Below are 18,025 nucleotides of genomic sequence, written 5' to 3'. Positions count from 1 at the left end.
ATTCATAGACTTACTATTTCGAAAACATAATCATATTTCGGAAAAGCAAATATTCACAAATTTCGGATTCGAACCTCTCAATGTATTTCGTACAGCGATGACAATACAACTTTGCCATATGATTGTCAATTGCGATTACGTGTACTTATTGACAGCCGTGTATGTTTCAAATGATCTTTTCGCATATTCAGTTGTTAAGGAGTCCGTGTTTGAACATATACATACGTTTAATTTAGTTTGGTAAGATCGACCTAAAAAATCAAAGGGTGGAACTTCGTGTCGAACTGCCTCAGGTCAAGTCGAGTTAACAAATTCACAAAAAACATTCTGATCCTGCTGAGGGTCATGTCATTCAAGTGAAGTGGACTTGCGCTAGAGAAGCCAAGGCCTACCCCCTGTAGTCAAACACCTTTACGAGGGACTCATAGTTATCACCGATGAGTAACCTGGTGTAAGCTGTATCAACTGCTGTATTCGATGTAAGATGTTTTAAAGCGATTGTGATAATGACGATGTCTGTAGGGATATCAGTGAACGAGTACGGGGACCAAGGCTTGGTGGATGGAGAACACTGCGGGATGGACCACCGGGAACACGGTGGGATGGACCACCGGGAACACGGTGGGATGGACCACCGGGAACACTGCAGCATGGACCACCGGGAACACTGCAGCATGGACCACCGGGAACACTGCAGCATGGACAACCGGGAACACTGCAGCATGGACAACCGGGAACACGGTGGGATGGACAACCGGGAACACGGTGGGATGGACCACCGGGAACACGGTGGGATGGACCACCGGGAACACGGTGAATCTAACGGAGAAATAAACACGAAAAAAAGGACGAAATCCCGAAACAATAGCGGGCGCACAATCTCGACATCATCGAACGACTCATCGTCGTCACCGGTGATGAATTGTTCCTCCCCCGCCGCGGGGATCATCAATTCTCCAATGACGTTTTTGATCGTATTTTTCTCGGGTGTTTCGATAGCGACGGTCGTCATGTTCGTCGTCGCGAATTTACCAAAGTTCATCGAATTCGACATCACGTATTTCTCGGATAAACGACGCGGTTCAAACGCGTTTGCCGCTAAAGCCTGGTTCGGCGGAGACCTCAGAAATGACGCTCTAAACGAGGATTTCTTCCACACGACGTTAGCGTTGAAACGGAAAACACGCGCGAGTAAAGGTAGGTGGCGCTACTTATCAACCGGGTTCAGTGTCTCGTTGCTAAAGTTGTGGCTACAGTTAGAACGATGCTCTTAAATCCATTCACAGCCGACTATGAGGTAGTTTCGGTTCTGTCATCTTGGCCACTACGATATATCTTCTTTTTAACTCTCTTGCTCACGGAATGATATAGTTTCTGATTGGCTGACACTGTGAACAAACTCTACTTGTTTGTTAATGCTCATTGGTCAATTTTGAAAAATGGCTGACTATGTGGTAGCTCTTTTGCCAACTTGGCCCACTTTCACAAAAAAGTTTAACACATATTTCTGGTGTAACAGTCAAACCCCGATATACCGCCCTCACATTATTACCGCCACCCTCTGCCTACTGCCAGGTTTTCTTAATGTACATCTCAATACAAATACATAGTTAAACACCCCGGATATACCGCCATACTCTCTATACCGCCAAAATCGTTCCGCACCGATGTGGGCGGTATATCAGGGGTTGACTGTACTTCATTTCTGCAATGAGGATTACAACAAACTTGACCGTTTTAGCCTTACACTTTTTCATATAATTTGGACCCTACTTGTAGTTAAAAGAAACTACTGTGAAAAAAACAGCACTGTGGCAGTGAATGTGTTAATTCAGTTCTGTTTCTTGTTTTTTCATATCGTCATTTTGTATTTCAGAAGTAACGAATGAAGCATTATCGGCGCTGAATTTAGCTCTCGATTTCGAAATGCACGGCAAACACAACAAAGCGCTGCGACTGTTTCAGCACGCGTACAGCTTAGACCCGCGACACGTCGAGGTTCTGGTCGAGTACGGCGAGTATCTAGAGGAACACGGCGACGAACAGAACGATCTGTTATTAGCGGCACAGATGTACACGAAGGCCGTATCGGTGAGTCCGCAGCACACGCGAGCTCTAACCAATCAGGAACGCATACTCCCGATCGTACGCGAGATGGACCGCAAAACGTTCACGCGAATCGACGCCAAACGCGAACAATTCTACAACATCCCGGAGAATCACCCGGGGCTGCGGCGCGCGAAACGAGAGAGCTTCTTCCTGCATATCTATCACACGAACGCGATCGAAGGCAACACGATGTCCCTCGCGCAGACTCGCGCGATCGTCGAGACGCGTATGGCCGTCCACGGGAAGAGTATCCTCGAACACAACGAGATACTCGGTTTAGACGATGCGTTGAGTTATATAAACAGTACTCTGATACGTCGCGTCGGCGCGATCACCGTCACCGATTTACTAGAAATACATAAACGTGTTTTAGGCTACGTCGATCCGATAGAAGCCGGTAGATTACGCAATACACAGGTAAAATAGGGATCATTCCATATTGCATGTGCATAAAATTCTTTATTTTTCATACCCCCCTCTCCCTGTACGCAAAATCAGCCATTTTTTCATAAGCATCAAGCATTACACAATATCACTGACCCATCATCTAGTGCGTGCGTTATAAATGAAACATAAGACCTGTTAGGTCCTATGTTTAGGGGTCTTAGGTTAAGCGAGACCTATATATGATATACTAAACCTAAGAACCCCTAAACCTAAAACCTAAGACATGTTAGGTCTTATGTATAGGGGTCTTAGGTTTAGCGAGACCTATATACAGGGTCTGATCTAAAGAATTAAAAGCCGCTTGCCCGGGGGAGGAAGGAAGCATATCTGAAATTTCACTTGACCCCTCAAAAATCAACTAGCCCTACTCGAGTGGCATAATCAACCGTTGTTTCGAGCGGGAAAATAAATGCCTTGAGATATAAATTTGCACTCATCCAGTTGACAAGTGATAATGATAACCTACTGGCACTAATAGAAATATACTTGTCCCGGGCAATCGGACGAGTGCTTAGATCGGACTCTGTATATACGATATACTAAACTGAAGACGATGATTATAATTACAGGTATACGTAGGTGATCACACGCCACCGAGCGCCAACGCCATTCTCGAATTAATGCGTGAATTCATCGAATGGTTGAACTCTGTGGAATCGACGACCGATCTACATCCGATCGAACACGCCGCTTTAGCTCACTATAAACTCGTGTTCATTCACCCGTTCTACGACGGTAACGGACGCACGTCTCGACTGCTGATGAATCTGATCCTGATGCAAGCCGGGTTTCCCCCGGTCATCATCAAGGTCGACGAAAAACACGAATACTACCAACATTTACAAACGGCGAACGACGGAGACATCCGGCCGTTTATCCGGTTTATAGCTAATTGCACCGAACGAACGCTCGACGAGTTTCTGATGTATTCCAGCGATTTGGCGTTACGCGATTTAGCGTCGTCGGCAACCGATGATGGACGGACGATAATCGTCGATAAAGGTCAAGGTCAACAACAACAATGGAAACCGTAGTTATACAATCATTGTTTCAATATTAAATGATCATGCTGACTTAATTTATTAAGTGACAAATTTAAAACTGATTGGTTTTATTTTAACACTGTTTGTTTATCATGTCCTATATTGAATTTTGAAGATTTTCGTCGCCTGTGGAAGTGTTCATTATTAAACTAGATTCGGTTATTTTGTTTCGGGGCATTAGGGGATATATATTGATCTGTCTGTTACATTTATTTCGTATGGTAGAAATATAAACTGCAAATATCATCGAAAATACTCCAGTCTTTTAGTTTGCTGAATTTTTTGTGCTCTTATCGACTGAAAATGTTTTAGATGTTTTATTCACTCCGTGCACAGTGGGGAATTCATTTTTGGAAAAAGTTCACCAAAGACAAGTATAGTTGCGACTGGATACGAGCGAATGCTCTTTAGGAATGGTTCAATCTGCCCTCTCCAATGCATAAACTTATGCGCGTCTCCAAGCAATTAAAAATGCTTCATATATCTCCCCTCAATTGAATCGAGGAGTTTTTTTTAAAATGAAAATCTGTCTATTGACGGGATTCTGTGATAACAGTATTAATGATGAATAATCGTGAATACATGGTATTAGTGGGTTTTCCCCCAATGACTAAAATAGACCGCTTTCCTCGTGCATGTGAGGTAGTTATCTCGGGGTGCATGAACTGTCCATGACTAATAAACTAATTTCATTAGTAAATGTTTACGCGGTTTCTATGATAGGAAGACCTGTGTTGGTGTGAATCTGAACTGGAAGTGCTATCGGTCGGTATAATTTATAAATTATTCTAGAATTTAAGAAAAAAAACACAGGCGGATGCTAATAAATTCGGAAGTAGCTGTTGGGAATCAAGTAATTTATTTCATGGCCTTATTAAACTTCCTCCACTATATTGTTCAGCTGACTACTGGCGCGTATTAAACCCGGCGGTGGAACCTCATAATGTAAATCCATTCAACAATAGAGACACAATTGCGGGTTTTCAGAGTTGTTGATATCATTCTGACACGCGCTATTGAACACGTCACCGGCTGACCACGGTGTACACAAGCATAGGCCATTCACCTCTGCACACTCACACTGTGAACATGCTACCGTGGATTCTCCTCCTGGCGATTTTCGCTGCGCTCCCGCTCCTGCTCCTGTTCCTGCTTCCTGAGGAACGACGTCTTTATGTTTTATGTGTTACTGTTTGTCTCTGTGCTGTCCTGTACTGTTCTGTGTTAATTAATCCGTTCTATTTTTCAGCATTTAATCCGTTTTGTTTTTCAGGGCCGGTTTCTCTGTCGATTTTCAACGTTTGCTGGAACAAAACTAATGTCCGAAAGCGTCAGCTCTCCTTCGCCGGTCACGTGTCGAGGATGTCAGACAAAGAGTCGGTCAGGAAATTCTGCCCTCTACACGCCCTCATGCGGAACACGAAAACCAGGATGATGAGGCCTCACTGCCCCCACCTATCTACAAAGTGTGCTGAGTGATGTCAATGACGGGCATATCTGCGGGATTGCGCGGGATACAAATGGAGCGGTTATACTGGATTGTCACGCTACTAGCATTCATTGTGTCCTTGTGACCGCCCGGATGAGGGATGATTCTACTGTCACGCTCTTTGTTTCTGGTATTCTGAGTCGGCTGAGGGATGATTCTACTGTCACGCTCTTTGATTTCTAGTTTGAGTGCTAGTTTTCATTGTGTCCTTGTGACAACCTCGGTCAGTGGATGAAGTCTCTTGTCGGCTTATGAGTGCTAGTTTCATTGTGTCCTTGTGACAACCTCGGTCAGTGGATGAAGTCTCTTGTCACGCTTTTGAGTGCTAGTTGAGATCCTGAATCTCAACCCGGTCAAGCTGGTTGTACTGTGCTATTTGTGTTTCGTGCAATTTTACAGGTTTGTCAGTTACTGACGTCGCCCAGTACATCCTGCAGTTAGATGGGGAATGTGAGGCGTTGTCATTCTGGTTTTCGCGTTCTGTGTGAGGGCGTGTAGAGGGCAGTATATTCCTGGCTGGCTCATTGTCTGGTGTTCTCGGCATGTGACCAGCGATGGAGAGCTGAAAAGCTTTCGAACATTAGTTTTGTTCCGTACCAGGTTTTCATCGCTCTTCTCTTTTTTTCATTTCAGGACTCCCAAGAAGTTGAAGAAGATGCTGAAGGTGACTACAACGAAGATGATGCCAAAAAAGAACACTGAATTAGCAATATTGAAAGTTAAGTTGATACACATGTAAATTACGATGCGTGATACGGAAAGGATTGTGTAACTACAGAATATCGTTCTTTCACTCATTTCAGGTTAATCCGAAAAGGCCCATCTAAAATCTGCCCACCAGAAGTGCCCACGAAAGACTCCACCTTGAAGTACCACCAAACACCTGTCGCAAAGACCTGTCGCAACCGAACCTGGCAGTCTTGCATGGCTCATCCTGCATGGCAACAGGAAAACATACATACATAAAGCTAAGTTGATTTTTCATATCTAGGGTAGAATGCATAGGCGCTGGTCAAGCTCACCATCTCCGCACTACTTTATTGAGGCTCTGTGGCCGGTAGTAAATTGAAATATAGCTAGGCAATGATTGCTTGAATATTTACAATATTAGACAAAATGATTGAGTGAGGTCCTTTAAATATTCTTTGGTCTGATAATTAAAATGTAGATTGGTCAGTTATTGATTAAAAGATTTTGTAAGTACGTACAATTAAGGTAAATTCAATATCTTATGTGACATTTGAAATTATTCGAATGTACCGTAGATATTTCAGGCCTCATATGACTATTGTTTAACGGACAATCAAGATCTAGATAGGACAATTTTTACTAAAAGATATATCAATTAAATTTTATCGTTGGTTGATAGATTTTTCTTTACAAATAATATATTGATAAATTTATTACCATTGAGGCCATACTTAACAATATACACTATGTGCTGCCTCACACATAACAGTAATGAATTTCATAAGATAGTGACTAGGGCTCTATCGAGGTCTGGTGTTATATGGGGAAAACTATGGACTACGGGTCTTTATGAAACAGTGATTTGGTCTCAACACTTTGATAAATCCAGAATAAACCAAAGCTTTAATTGATTTAATTCATTCCTGAAACACTGCGTCTTGTTTTGGCCGACGCATGATAATTGTTGTTTGACTGACAATTAGCATACAGCCAGGAAAAATGGCTTAGATATTCACAATTAAGATGAATTCAATATTTGATGTTAGATCAAAAACTTTTTATATCATAAATATTTATTGAAATATAGCTGAAATATATAATATATTTGAGCACATCTATAAGGGAATCAGTCTCATTGACTGATCAGTTCTGTATCGCCAACTGCCGCGCTTACGACGACTAGCCATGCTTTTCATTATTGGCAAAATTTACTCAAACCTAACTGATTCAATTAATATCTAAAACCATACTGTGTGTCAAGTGACGCATATTAGATATAGTTTAACTAAAAATTAGAATCTAAGATGAATTACTCATTAACGTATTACTTAGATCGATCAAGGTTAATTCAATTGTTATGTGAAATTATTTCTAATTCCATGGACATTTAAAATGAAGCTGATACATGTGTATCTGAGCACATTTATTTATCTGTATCTAAGTGAACCTATGGTGTCTTCACACAGCTGTATTAGTTTTGATACATATTGCCAAAATCATTTAACGCAGATTTACTTCCGATCGAAACTGTGCACAAATACATTCCTGGATTTGGAAGGGGGAATATTTCAATTTCACTGTGTATGTCAGATTGAAAGCCTTATTCTGACAGGATATCCTAAACTTAGGTCTTATTCCTCTTGCTAATAGCTCTCTTTTACTAACCCCTCTCCTTCAAACTATTTTCTAGCATCATGACTCGCACCGCACCAGGGAGGTCCGGTCATAACAAGGTCTTTCGGTCCTTATACACAGTGTACTATATAAGGGAAATAAAGATTATATAGCCATTCGGCTAAGGGAATTTCTAATTTACCACTAAAAATATGCTTTTTTATCTTTAATTTCTGATGAATTCAAATAGTGACGAATTCACCACATCTGAAATTCTACTCATGTAGATTTTCAGGCTCCATATAAATATTGTTCAACTGACTATTAAAATATAGCTAGTATGATTACTAATTAATGGTTCGCTTAGATACCTAGAATTTAATTGAAATTAATTCAATGTAATGAATATAAGTGAAACTTATTCAAAATTGCACAGTGGATGAGACGACTGTATCGCGCAATGTCATCTGCGTCTAACTGGGCCACATGTGTGTGTGTGGGATCTGTTGAATCAGTTAGGTTTTGGGGGATTCTGGGTTAGTTAAGCTAGGTATCAAAAGCTCTGATGCAAAATTAGCAGTTCAAATAGTGATTAATTCAAATTCGTACCGGATCTGAAATTCTTCTCGCTTTGCAAAATTCTGGGTTTGTCGAGTTGTGGGAATGATTCGAGGTTTCTTAAATCTGTAGAACCATGTTACTTATAGGATCAGTGTGCTCAATGCTGGCAGCGCACTCACTCTTCAGTTAGTTATATCATCATAATTACAAAATCATTGTATATATTAGGAGCAATATTTAGAATTAATGAAATGGATTAGAATACCATTCACTGGGTACAGATGTCGCCATCTGTGGGTAGAAAACATCTCTTAAGTTTATTAACTGACGATGAAGTAAATTTGATAATACGAACATGGTTTAGCTGACAATCGAAATATATATAGGCCAATATTACTAGCAGGTTTGCACTGTATGATGGGCCTGGGTTTCAATAAAAGACACATCAAGAATTTCAAGAAGATAGAAGAGAAAACAGTTCAAAAACGATTTGATAAGATTGATTATGCATTAAATTTGTTGTAACTCTGGTATTCCTAGAGATGACTATAGATGCTTTAGTTGAATTGTTGTTAAACTATAATAATCAACCATTGCTTAGATATTTAGAATATAGATGAATTACTATATGAGTTGAATTTCATAAATATCATTTAAGACTATTATTAAAATCTACGTATCGATCCACGTTGCTGGTCTTATATATGAATTGACATGATAATTATGATCAGTGATATTCCAAAGGATTTTCTGCTCAAAAGGTTCTGCTCTTTTCTTCAGCTTGCCGTTTCAGACTGATTGGAAGATAGTTTGAATGAACCGGAATCGAATTTCCCAATTATGTACTTCGATTTCAGACATACTCGAGAAAAACTACAATAAACTTTAAAAAATTAGACAAATTTAAACGGTGAAAATGACAAAAAAATTAAAGTTAGACAAAATTCTCCCACCTTGTAAACTTTCGGACTAGTTACATGAAAAAAAGACCAAATATTGTAAAATATAGTTATTTCCAAAGTCTCGATGTATTAAATTAGGCAGAAAAAAATAGATAAAATTATTCAACCTTGTAAACTTTCGGACTAGTTACATGAAAAAAAGACCAAATATTGTAAAATATAGTTATTTCCTAAATCTCGATGTATTAAATTAGGCAGAAAAAAATAGATAAAATTATTCAACCTTGTAAACTTTCGGACTAGTTACATGAAAAAAAGACAAAATATTGTAAAATATAGTTATTTCCAAAATCTTGATGTATTAAATAAGGCAGAAAAAAAATAGATAAAATTATTCAACCTTGTAAACTTTCGGACTAGTTACATGAAAACAAGACCAAATATTGTAATATATAGTTATTTCCAAAATCTCGATGTATTAAATTAGGCAGAAAAAAAGTTAACCCCAATCAGTCACTTAATATGTGCTTCGACTATTTAAACGGTGAAAACGACCAAAAAAATTGAAGTTAGACAAAATTATTAAACATTGTAAACTTTCGGACTAGTTACATTAAAAAAAGACCAAATATTGTAAAATTATCTTCAACAATATAGTTATTTCCAAAATCAGAATTAGGCAGAATAAAAGATTGTTTGAATGAACCGGAACCGAATTACCAATTATGTTCTTGGACTTAAAAAAAAAAGATCTGTAAAAACGACCGCCGATCACGCAACTATATCTGTACTTCGATTTCCGATTTTGAAAAAAACCGCCGTATCGCTCCCGCCAGGTGTGGTAGGTTTGTACGGGACACCAACTTGAATAGTCAAACGAGAGCTTGAGGTTGAGGTCAACAACTCATCAAAAATCTGCCAATTAGAGAAAACAGTGCACAGAAACCAACCAACTTAGGAGATCCTCGTCGATGATGAAACCAGCAATCATAAAAGGTAACTTGATATACATGGAGTTATTACGATGATTTCTAAATGTCGTGATTACAGGATATATTTATTTACTCATTGCAGCTAAGTTTCAACTATAAGAAAGAGACCAGCTTAAAATCAACTACTCATCTGAAATCTACGGATTTGAACAACCCACAGAAGAATCAAACTCATTAGATGGAAATTACCGGTATATAGAAATTTCAGGCCTCATATGAATATCATTTGATAAGTGATTATCATCGAAATCTATTTACCTGTCCACATGGCTGATCTTAGAACTTTTATCTTTTCTAGTCTTGCACCTTGGAGTAATAAATTTTTCAAATGATTACTCCAAGCTTAAACATTGATGAACTAGTCCTACTACTGCAATTATTTATTGGGGTTTAAATCGGCAATTGACGTCAATGAACCTAATTCTGATTTTGGAAATAACTATATTAACTAAGTGAAAAACACGGTGGCTTGTAATTTGAAATGACATGTAAGTTATGATAAATCTGTCTAAAATGTTTTGCTTTCTTCACTTTGTTTCAGTCAAACTACATCTCGGAAATAATGGTCTGAAGAAGACACAAGTTGACCCATTTGCTGATGAAAACTGCAGAAGCCCAGATGAGAAGTTTAGGAGCCAGCGACGGATTAATCACTCAACGATGGAATCTTCTACAATCGATGGTTGATTTCTATAAAACATTTTATCAGGAGCAGCAGAGATGATAGTGTATCTTATTAACACTGATTCGCGCAGCAAAGACAATGGATTATCTTATAAAATCTGATTCAGGATAAACACCGAAGCAGCAAAGACAATGGTTTATCTCATGAACACTGAGATCTAGCAGCGGCAAAGACCTCTGTAGTAAAGTATTGATTTTTTTACTAATATCACCCTTTTTCAGACCAGTCTGATAGGTAACATAGTTTAAAAAATTTACCTGATTGCGTGGAATGGAGTATAAAAATAGTTGTTGATACTGGGGTAGACTTACGGGGCAGACTTACTATCTAAAATCATGTACATACATTTTACTTTTTAGAAAGAATTTAAAACAGCTATAAACTTAAGTTATTGATGTTATCGATTAGTTACCGATTGTATAATTATGTTGATGTTTTCGAAACTGGAAGAAAAAACGTCAGAATAGTTAGTATTTAATGCCAAGGTGCTTGAAAATCTTTAAGTCGGGGCAAAGTTGGCAAAATTCTAGTTTTCAAGTGTAAGTAATGTTTACGAAAAAGAAATTAAGAGTGATAAATTGATACTCCAAGACTTCTGGAGTGAATCGGTATGTTTCATCTCTAGTTTTAACGCTTTATGTTAGAGACTGTTATTGTAATACAGTTCTCGTGTTTGTAAATTAGGAACTTACATGATGATTCCTCGATTAAGATATTATTGTTGTGTGAATAAAACTATGTACATTTTCATCATTCATGTTGAACCTTTTCAGTTGTTAAGTTTTATAGCAACAATTTCACTTTGGTGCTTATCAGTCGTTCATAAAATACTGATTTAATTAGGGCCCTGTCGAAAATAGAGGATAACTTGTGGATGCAGTGCTAATTGGTCAATCGTCCAAGCTTTGTTTTGATTATCGGTTTAACCGCGTCTGTGTGGGGCCTGTAATGTCTGGACAAGAAGAATTTCCTTTATAATAGTTTGCAGGGTTTGATCTAAGGAATAAATGCCATTCGACCGCAGGGCAAGCATAATATGTAATATCGCTTGCCCCCTCAACGTGCCTTACATGAGCAGTCCCATTGTGACACTATCATCCCTTGCATCGAGTGGGATAAAAGCTTTGAGATATAGAATTACACAAGCCCGGTGGATGAGCGATAATGATAACCTACTTGCCCTAATGAAAATATACTTGTCCCGGGCAATTGAACTAGTGCTTAGATCAGACCCTGCTTTATTTCAAATGTAACATTTGTGAAATAAACTAGTTGATAATGTTTGAAGAAATCTCTTAAAGACAAGGAAAATTTGGCAATGTTCTGTGTTTTATGGATAAAAGTTTATAATTCTTTGTGTATTTTTGTTATTTTCCTATTGATGCAAATTGTATAAAATCAGTAGTAGTGGAGATGTATTGTATATTAAAACTTCGAAATACTTTACATGTTACTTTTGTGGTTTAGAGTTATTACTATTTCATTCATAGTAATAGAAATAAAATTACTATTAGAATTTGAGAAAATAAGCTAAAAGTTAATAATATGATATGTGAAAATAAAATGATGTAAAAATGTAAATCAGATTGATTACTTAATCCTACGCTTTCCAGAGTATTTGGCCAGGTTTATCTCTGGTTTTAGTGCGGGGAGCCATGGACTCGTGAGTCCATGGTTGTAGGCCATAGACGTTTCTGTTTTAGAGTCTATGGTTGGACCATGGATGTATAAACTCTAGTTTATAGTTTATACATCCATGGTTGGACTGTTTTTGAAATACAGTCCACGTGTTTGAGGAGCTTACGTTATAATTCCTCGAGCACAAACCTGGCATTTTGTATGATTGTTGTACACTGTATGAGAATAAATATGATTGAAATTCTTTATCTGTTTAGCTACTCTGTCTGAACTTTGTTAGTTCACCAGTCAGTGGTTTTTTGTTATCTTGCAATCCACCTCTTTTTTCAAACCAATATTCCCACCAACATTGTGCGGAGACGAGGATGTCCGGAAAACATGATAATCGAATATTGGCAATACAGCTTACCTTCAACCCGGACACACTAACACTTGTTGACCGGTTAGAAGCGAGTGTTGAGCTGCCGAAGAGTAATTACGAAATTAGCAATCTTTTTGATTGTCACTAAAGCACTCAGGGGCGGATCCAGACCGTATTGCCCAATACATTGTTCGTACGGTCTAAAATTTAAGTGCCCTTCGGCAATATTTTGTGACGGCATATATATTTCACCACCCGCTAATTAGATATTTCCACTGATGATCGGTTTGATTTTTATATACAGAAGCAGAGTCCTGAATAGTTAACTTTGCCTTTAAAAGTGGCACCCAGTATCCTTCTTTTGGTGTTAACATTACATGATTAATTACATGAGATTTGTGTTTCTCTTGTAAAAATCATTGTTTTTATTTTCTTCATGCTTTCGGTAAATGTAGCCGATGACCTCCTGATCGTCTCTAAGGTTCGAACCCAGTAATTACTGATACTGGTTCAGAGTGGTCCTGATGCTGAATAGAGGATGCACAGGGGTGTCCCGGGTTCGAATCCAGTAATAACTGATACTGATTCAGAGTGGTACTGATGCTGAGTAGAGGATGAACAGGGCTGTCCCGCGTTCAAACCCAGCAATTGCTGATACTGATTCAGAGTGGTCGTGATGGATAAAAGATGAACAGGGGTGTCCCAGGTTCGAACCCAGTAATTAATGATACTGGTTCAGAGTGGTACTGATGCTGAATAGAGAATGTACAGGGGTGTCCCAGGTTCAAACCCAGTAATTACTGATACTGATTCAGAGTTGTCCTGATGTTGAATAAAGGATGTACAGGGGTGTCCAGACCGTACAGTGCTGCCGCTATGCTCATCGTTAGCGGGATTTTCATACACTAACTGAAGTCAGCTCTGGCAATCGACGTGCTGTCCAGTTATACTCCGTGACCTTAGCTTGCCAGAGTTGACTAACGTTAGTGTATAAAAATCCCGCTAACGATGAGCGTAGAGACAGCACCGTACGGTAAAAATGTTGATATCTTAACAAAAGTAATAACTGATAACAGATTCAGGACACCCCTGTACATCCTCTATATATTCAGCATCAGGACCACTCTGAATCAGCATCAGTAATTACTGGGTTTGAACCTGGGACACCCCTTTACATTCTCTATTCAGCATCAGAACCACTCTGAATCAGTATCAGCAATTACTGGGTTTGAACGAGTGGCCCTGATGCTTAATGGAGGATGTACCGGGGTGTCCCGGGTTCGAACCCAGTGAATACTGATGCTGATTCAGAGTGGTCCTGATGCTGAATATATAGAGGATGTACAGGGGTGTCCTGATGGCGAATCCTTTCTAGTTTGACACCGTAACTTCGTACATGTATATCGTTCTCATATTCGTGAAGCATGAATTGGTCAGTGGTGGTCAGTGATGGTCAATTTATGAATTCTCAATATTTATGGCGAATCATTTCTAGTTTGACACCATAACGCGGTATATAGTTTTCAAATTCAAGGAGTTTGAATTTGTCAGTGGTGGTCAGTGATGGTCAGTTTATGAATTTGCAATGATTCTTCAGTAGTTTGAAAACAAACATGACTTGAAAAATTTCCGAAGTTCGAAGTCAAGTGGTCAGACTCGGGGATATCTCAATTGGTCAGTTTCTGACCATCATGGTGTCACCATTGTGGTCTATAGCTCAAATGAAATATGTGGAACCGACGAACCGAGGGATATCTTACACCTTTTCAGTTGTTAAGTTTTATAGCAACAATTTCACTTTGGTGCTTATCAGTCGTTCATAAAATACTGATTTAATTAAGGCCCTGTTGAAAATAGAGGATAACTTGTGGATGCAGTGCTAATTGGTCAATCGTCCAAGCTTTGTTTTGATTATCGGTTTAACCGCGTCTGTGTGGGGCCTGTAATGTCTGGACAAGAAGAATTTCCTTTATAATAGTTTGCAGGGTTTGATCTAAGGAATAAATGCCATTCGACCGCAGGGCAAGCATAATATGTAATATCGCTTGCCCCCTCAACGTGCCCTACATGAGCAGTCCGATTGTGACACTATCATCCCTTGCATCGAGTGGGATAAAAGCTTTGAGATATAGAATTACACAAGCCCGGTGGATGAGCGATAATGATAACCTACTTGCCCTAATGAAAATATACTTGTCCCGGGCAATTGAACTAGTGCTTAGATCAGACCCTGCTTTATTTCAAATGTAACATTTGTGAAATAAGCTAGTTGATAATGTTTGAAGAAATCTATTAAAGACGAGGAAAATTTGGCAATGTTCTGTGTTTTATGGATAAAAGTTTATAATTCTTTGTGTATTTTTGTTATTTTCCTATTGATGCAAATTGTATAAAATCAGTAGTAGTGGAGATGTATTGTATATTAAAACTTCGAAATACTTTACATGTTACTTTTGTGGTTTAGAGTTATTACAATTTCATTCATAGTAATAGAAATGAAATTACTATTAAAATTTGAGAAAATAAGCTAAAAGTTAATAATATGATATGTGAAAATAAAATGATGTAAAAATGTAAATCAGATTGATTACTTAATCCTACGCTTTCCAGAGTATTTGGCCAGGTTTATCTCTGGTTTTAGTGCGGGGAGCCATGGACTCGTGAGTCCATGGTTGTAGGCCATAGACGTTTCTGTTTTAGAGTCTATGGTTGGACCATGGATGTATAAACTCTAGTTTATAGTTTATACATCCATGGTTGGACTGTTTTTGAAATACAGTCCACGTGTTTGAGGAGCTTACGTTATAATTCCTCGAGCACAAACCTGGCATTTTGTATGATTGTTGTACACTGTATGAGAATAAATATGATTGAAATTCTTTATCTGTTTAGCTACTCTGTCTGAACTTTGTTAGTTCACCAGTCAGTGGTTTTTTGTTATCTTGCAATCCACCTCTTTTTTCAAACCAATATTCCCACCAACATTGTGCGGAGACGAGGATGTCCGGAAAACATGATAATCGAATATTGGCAATACAGCTTACCTTCAACCCGGACACACTAACACTTGTTGACCGGTTAGAAGCGAGTGTTGAGCTGCCGAAGAGTAATTACGAAATTAGCAATCTTTTTGATTGTCACTAAAGCACTCAGGGGCGGATCCAGACCGTATTGCCCAATACATTGTTCGTACGGTCTAAAATTTAAGTGCCCTTCGGCAATATTTTGTGACGGCATATATATTTCACCACCCGCTAATTAGATATTTCCACTGATGATCGGTTTGATTTTTATATACAGAAGCAGAGTCCTGAATAGTTAACTTTGCCTTTAAAAGTGGCACCCAGTATCCTTCTTTTGGTGTTAACATTACATGATTAATTACATGAGATTTGTGTTTCTCTTGTAAAAATCATTGTTTTTATTTTCTTCATGCTTTCGGTAAATGTAGCCGATGACCTCCTGATCGTCTCTAAGGTTCGAACCCAGTAATTACTGATACTGGTTCAGAGTGGTCCTGATGCTGAATAGAGGATGAACAGGGCTGTCCCGCGTTCAAACCCAGTAATTGCTGATACTGATTCAGAGTGGTCGTGATGGATAAAAGATGAACAGGGGTGTCCCAGGTTCGAACCCAGTAATTAATGATACTGGTTCAGAGTGGTACTGATGCTGAATAGAGAATGTACAGGGGTGTCCCAGGTTCAAACCCAGTAATTACTGATACTGATTCAGAGTTGTCCTGATGTTGAATAAAGGGTGTACAGGGGTGTCCAGACCGTACAGTGCTGCCGCTATGCTCATCGTTAGCGGGATTTTCATACACTAACTAAAGTCAGCTCTGGCAATCGACGTGCTGTCCAGTTATACTCCGTGACCTTAGCTTGCCAGAGTTGACTAACGTTAGTGTATAAAAATCCCGCTAACGATGAGCGTAGAGACAGCACCGTACGGTAAAATGTTGATATCTTAACAAAAGTAATAACTGATAACAGATTCAGGACACCCCTGTACATCCTCTATATATTCAGCATCAGGACCACTCTGAATCAGTATCAGTAATTACTGGGTTTGAACCTGGGACACCCCTGTACATTCTCTATTCAGCATCAGAACCACTCTGAATCAGTATCAGCAATTACTGGGTTTGAACGAGTGGCCCTGATGCTTAATGGAGGATGTACCGGGGTGTCCCGGGTTCGAACCCAGTAATTACTGATGCTGATTCAGAGTGGTCCTGATGCTGAATATATAGAGGATGCACAGGGGTGTCCTGATGGCGAATCCTTTCTAGTTTGACACCATTTATAAATTTGCAATGATTCTTCAGTAGTTTGAAAACAAACATGACTTGAAAAATTTCCGAAATTCGAAGTCAAGTGGTCAGACTCGTGGATATCTCAATTGGTCAGTCTCTGACCATCATGGTGTCACCATTGTGGTCTATAGCTCAAATGAAACATGTGGAACCGACGAATGGGCCCAAAAGCGTAAGTCATTTCCTGAGTTATGTGATCCAAAAATGCCCTAACTGGAAAAGGCAGTCTCTCAATTGGATGAAACCAAATCAGACAGGACAATTAAAATTTGGGAAGGCCACAGGTAGTGGTCTTTCTACGAAGCCCACGCGGTGAGCGTATTATTATGAAATCTTTTTTTAAACCACCATGTACCACGAAGTAATAAGCATCGTTGTAAGCACTTGAAACAGCCATTAACCACTTGAAACTGTCAGATCAAACATCATACCGCATCCCCGCAAAGAGGGGTAGTTCAGCAAACCGGGGTTTTCATTGGCCTCTCTAGACTACCCCGCCAGTACGGGTAGCCGAGCAAACCGGAAAACTCATAATGGTGATTCAGATATATTTCCAAACAAGGTATATTTCTAAAAGGAAATATACTGCGACAGGTGGTTTTGCAAAGTCATTATTATACCGATTTTGGAGAGAGAAGTCATAAAGAATGAATGAATTAATGAAGATTAAAAAATCGGAAGTAATAAACGAACAGTTTAAAAGCGGAAGCACCCGTCGCGATAAAATGGAGATTTAAATAAATTACAAAATCATTATGAAAAACGAAACGAAAAGAAACAAATGCTACCGTTGATAGTATTCACGTACAAATGGTAGAATTAGAATAGAAAATTTAATTGAATACAAGTCACGAGAAGAGCAAAGAGATTTAGACAATCAATTCGGGGCTTGAAATAAAGAAACTGCTTAAAATGAATAAACTCGAATGCAAGATCTTTGCTTTCGAATAATTTGTTAATTACAAGGTAGACCTAAGGTTCATATAAATCTATATTTTTGAATTTTGAAATCAGGGGATCTAAAAATAGTATTCATCATTAGCGGAACGTCGATTCAGCAATCAATTTTTCAGGGAAGAGCCGATCAGCTTTCCAGAAAGGGAATGCGTGAGTGTCGCAAAAAATTATCTCATTGCTAATTAAAGTTGAATAATAACATGTACGTTGTTTTCTGAA

At 38.8% G+C, this 18,025-nt stretch overlaps 1 protein-coding gene and 1 long non-coding RNA gene across 2 annotated transcripts; both read left to right on the top strand.

Moving 5' to 3' along the window:
- Positions 1–143: 143 nt before the first annotated feature.
- Positions 144–3,832, top strand: LOC141912710 (protein adenylyltransferase Fic-like). The gene is made up of 3 exons (XM_074804057.1): positions 144–1,197; positions 1,877–2,526; positions 3,126–3,832. Exons 1-3 carry the CDS (start codon positions 507–509, stop codon positions 3,588–3,590), a joined length of 1,806 nt encoding a protein of 601 aa, XP_074660158.1. The 5' UTR covers positions 144–506; the 3' UTR covers positions 3,591–3,832.
- Positions 3,833–9,270: 5,438 nt separating this feature from the next.
- Positions 9,271–11,092, top strand: LOC141913125 (uncharacterized). Its single transcript, XR_012620226.1, has 3 exons — positions 9,271–9,851; positions 9,930–10,038; positions 10,389–11,092. It is a non-coding gene; the product is annotated as an uncharacterized LOC141913125 (long non-coding RNA).
- The last annotated feature ends 6,933 nt before the right edge of the window (positions 11,093–18,025 follow it).

The sequence above is a fragment of the Tubulanus polymorphus genome, chromosome 11 (genome assembly GCF_964204645.1).
Source record: "Tubulanus polymorphus chromosome 11, tnTubPoly1.2, whole genome shotgun sequence".
In the NCBI taxonomy this organism is placed as follows: domain Eukaryota; kingdom Metazoa; phylum Nemertea; class Palaeonemertea; order Tubulaniformes; family Tubulanidae; genus Tubulanus; species Tubulanus polymorphus.
Note: the sequence above shows the minus strand (reverse complement) of the source record. Positions and strands in the feature narration are given on the sequence as shown.